Below are 4,395 nucleotides of genomic sequence, written 5' to 3'. Positions count from 1 at the left end.
CTAATAAAATTGAATATATAATCAATGAAGAGAAAAAATTTTTTTTTTTTTTTTGGTACCAGGAATCAAATTCAGGACCTTGTGCTTGCCAGGCAGGCGCTTGAGCAAATGAGATATACCCCCGGCCGTAGCAAAAATTTAAAATGTGGAAGAAGTTATGAAAAGGATTGGCAACACATTGATAACTGTTCATGATATTAGTCTATTTGAGCATGTTTGAACATTTCCTTAATAAAGTTTTATTTTTTGCCTTAATAACATTTTAAAAAGCAATATACTCTTATTAAAACATAAAACTCCCTAAGGAGAAAATCTCAAGAAAAAGGATCAAAAGGAGAAAAGCTTGATGGGGCAGGGGGTTCACATGAAAGTGTCAGCCTATCATCAGCCTATGAATAGGGCTTCCCTTCTGCCACCAGAGCTGTTTCTTTTCTTCTAGAAGGACTTTTATATTAATAGCTTAAAGAGAGCTTGAAAATAGATCCCAAGTGTGGACTACACGTTCCTTACCTCAACAGTAAATATTTGAGCACCAATACATGCTGAACCATATGCAACGAACAGTGTACTAATTAAGACACACAGTCTGTACAATAGTGCTGTGAGCCTGTAGACCTAGCTACTCAGGAGGCTAAGTCAGGATTGCTTAAACTCAGGACTTTAAGGCCAGTGTGGGCAATATACCAGTAGCAAGACCCCATCTTAAACAAAAAAATAAAAACAAAGATTCAGAAGAAAAGCATCTCTTTTTTTGTCTTTCTGAGATAGGATCTCACTATGCAGTGCAGGCTGTCTTTGAACTCACTCTGTAGCCCAGGCTGGCCTTGAACTCGCAGCAATCCTCCTGCCTCAGCCTCCCCAGTGCTGGAATTACAGGTGCATACCACCACACCTGGGAAAAGCATCTAATTAGCTACTATTAAACCCCTAAGCAGCATCCTCATGTAGGAAAGGATGTTCATGATAACAGCAGCTGCTACCAGCACTTATTCTGAAATCTAAAGATCCTCAGAATGAGATGCTAGGATGGGAAAAGGGAAAAGGACAGAAAATAATTATGTGTCCACCATTAGGTCATTTGCCACAAAACCAAAAGACACAATATTCCAATCAGTTGTGCTTTATAGATTTAAGGAATCTAGAAAATGGGCTCATGCTATTTGGTCAACTGGTGGGGGGGATAAGTAGACTTCTATTTCACACATTCATGAGAAAAATTGTACATAGAGAATTAAGCAGTAGCTGGGCCTGGTGGTGAGCACCTGTTACCTCAGCTACTGAGAAGGCTGAGGTATGCGGATTAAAAATTTGAGGCCAGTCTGGACAACTCAGTAAGACCTTGCCTTATAATTTTTAAAAAATGTTGTAGCTTAATGGTAGAGCAACCTTGGGTTCATTTCCCAATACTATGAAGTGGAGAGAGAGTGAAACAGAGACAGAAAAACAGACAGACAAAGGGCCTAAGCATAAAATCCAAGACTACCAAGTATTTGAAAAAAATATAAAATACATTCTAATTTGGGGCAGAGTTTTGTCATACAAGATCCAGAAATGAACAGGTTGTTTGATCTTCCTCTATTATAATTAGCAACTACAATATGACCAAAACACCACAAAAAAGGTTTTTTTTTGGTCTTTTTGAGGCAGGGTCTCGCTATGCAGTTCAGGTTGGCCTTGAGCTCATTTTGTAGCCCAGGCTGGCCTCGAAAACGCAGCCTCCCAAGTGCTGGGATTACAGGCACGCACCACCACACTTGGCCACAAAATAAATTTTAAAGGCAAAAAATTAAAGAAAGAGGGGCCGGAGAGCTAGCTCACCAGCACAAGCACCTGCCTGGCCAGGGCAAGGTCCTAAGTTCGATTCCCGGCACTAAAAAATAAAACTAAAAAATGAAAGAAAGAAAAGTTCTTGCCCCCAGGGAACAATACACCTGAAAGAAACTGGGTCCAAAGATTTGTATTAGTGCCATCTCAGCAAGAGGAAGTCTCTGGAATTTATAAATTGCTTTTTGTGGCTATAAAAAGCTTAACAACCTCCTTATTTTAAAAACAATACTCCATGGCAAATAAAATAGCTGGACCAAAGAGCCTGAAAACAGAATCTCTGATGATCTACTTTGCATGGCTTCCTTTCGGCCAACTGGCCAATTTAAAACATTTTCAAGGTTGAGCTCATAAAGGTCCCTATTGAGCTTCAGGTTCTCCTGAACGATTTTTCTATGCACTCCCAAGTCAATCTGGCAGAAAACCTGCAAGTGGTGAGGCGCTGAGCTCGGGATGGGCCAGGCAGTCTGAACACTTGAGCATCATAGGCATCGTAATCTACTTGGATGGGAAGGGCATTCTCAGATTCTTTTGGAGTTCCAAGAGCTGAAATACACAAACATTACAAATCATCATTCAAACTCATTTTAAATAGATGTCTGCAAGAGGTCTTCAAAATCCGCAAGGAATAGGTAATCATCTACCAATAAGAAATGGAATGGAATAATAAGCCATTCATTAGGTTGTTGAGTTTAAATGAATTACATGTCAAAGTAACAAAGAAATAGTGTAGCACTAAATAAAGCCAAGGGTTGGTAATATCTCACTCTTCTGCGGTCCACCTTAAAAAATACCTTTATGTGTTTAGTGCTTTAAAACTTACTACTTAATCCCTACAACTGACCTATGGAAGAAAAAGAAAACCCAGTTGTGTCATCACATGTCCAGCAGTTGACAAAACAGAACTACAAGGTGATTAAGAGGTCTTCCACAGACAAAAGGAATTCAGGTCTCCGGCTTTTCTGTGAATCTTTTTAAGTGCCCTTACATAATTCTGTTGCCATGGGCTAGTTTATTCTTTTTAAAGTAATAAAAAACAAAAATCTCAAAAGATACTCACATGAATCACGGCCATTTTTTGCTTTCTCAGAGACAGGCTATAAAATTAAGCAGATATTTAATCATTCTCTAGTATAACAGAACTCATTACAACGTCCAGGATATACACAACTGCTTCCCAAGGCAGAGACCACGTCTTATCTCTCCCTGTAACTGATGAAAAGGCAGGAGATAGTATCTAACCTGCCTACCACAGTGTTACGGCTTCCTAGGTCCTTCTCTTCCACCTCACATCTCCTTTATTCCCACAGCCCTATCCAGTGGGAAAATGAACCTCGTTGCACAGGACAAGATACTCAACTCTACAGAACACAAAGGACTTGCCCAAAGCCACACAATTAGCAGGTGGCAGAAGCAAAATCCAAGACCAGACTCTCAGGCTCCTGGTCAATCCACAACTGTGTGTGTTCTACCATGGCTAGGTCCCATTTGACCCAAACGCTACTTCCTTCCTCCTCCATAGCACTATCATTCTTTTTTTTTCATTTTAAAGAGAAAACAAAAACAAAGACATAAACAAAAACAAAACAACACAAAAACTATAGAAATGATACAGAATTTCAAAATAAGATGACAGGAAATCAACAATGGTTGTTGTATTACTTATTGTTATCTTCAAAGTAGTTCCTCAGATTACCAGATATAGGTATACAAGCTTGATCCAACAATTAAACATTAACTGTCCCTTTCAATAAACCAATAGAAATTAGTAGTACAATTAACTATCTGGTATATATATACATATATTTTTTTCCTTTCCTTTTCCTTTCCTTTCTTTTCTCCTTTCCCTCATCCCAGTTGTTCTTTCCTGCTGAGCAGCTTCTTTCCCTTTCACGGTATCTATTGTACCTTTCAGATTTTATTTACTCTTTCAGGTTCTTACACTAGGGAGACAATACAGTGTTTACACATGCAGGTCTGGTTAGCACAATTACTCCTTTGCCTCTACCTACTAGAGCTGAGCACACTATAGGTCACCCAATTTGCTGAAATGGAGTAGAAAGGTGGAGAAAAAAAATGATAGAGGTATCACTTTAAATTTTTTTCTTAGCAAGTATTTTACAGGACTCTCAAACCTCCCATAACAATAATCATTTTTACTTTTAAAATTATCAAACTGCAGGGAAGTTCCTCCATGTTCCACTTTGATTAGAGTGGTTGTGTGAATGTATAAAATCTTTACAAGACAGAAGACTCTTTCTGGACAGAATCCCACCTCTCAGCATGTCATGACTTGAGATGGCCAAGTTTAGGGGTTCTCCTATCCCTCCAAATTAGTACTTTTCTTATTAGAAGACCAACATTAAAGCACAGGAGAGCCAGGCATGAAAGCACATGCCTGTAATCCCAGCACTCAGGAGGGTGAGGTAGGAGCATCACCATGGGTTTGAGGCCAGCCCGGGCTACAGAGTGAGACCCTGTCTCCAAAAAAAAAGTAGAGGAGAGGTATAGCAAGGAGGGGAGGGAGTGAAGAAAGGGAAGAAGGAAAGAAAGGGAGAGAAGAAAAGAAAA

The 4,395-nt window shown here is 39.4% G+C and overlaps 1 protein-coding gene across 15 annotated transcripts in view; it reads right to left on the bottom strand.

The window, feature by feature from the left end:
- The window catches only part of Depdc5 (DEP domain containing 5), a 123,884-nt gene that overhangs the window by 78,183 nt on the left and 41,306 nt on the right, over positions 1–4,395 (bottom strand). For all 15 annotated transcript variants that reach the window (XM_005396337.2, XM_013520345.1, XM_005396338.2 and 12 more), the window contains 2 exons: positions 2,885–2,921; positions 2,250–2,370 (listed from right to left, as the gene is read on the bottom strand). In XM_005396337.2, the coding sequence (XP_005396394.1) occupies positions 2,250–2,370; positions 2,885–2,921 (158 nt within the window). The remainder of the gene's footprint in view (positions 1–2,249; positions 2,371–2,884; positions 2,922–4,395) is intronic.

The sequence above is a fragment of the Chinchilla lanigera genome, unplaced genomic scaffold, assembly GCF_000276665.1.
Source record: "Chinchilla lanigera isolate Chin_1 unplaced genomic scaffold, ChiLan1.0 scaffold00054, whole genome shotgun sequence".
NCBI classification, from domain to species: Eukaryota; Metazoa; Chordata; class Mammalia; order Rodentia; family Chinchillidae; genus Chinchilla; species Chinchilla lanigera.
The sequence above is the reverse complement of the archived record's forward strand: the minus strand, read 5'-3'. Positions and strand labels throughout refer to the sequence as shown.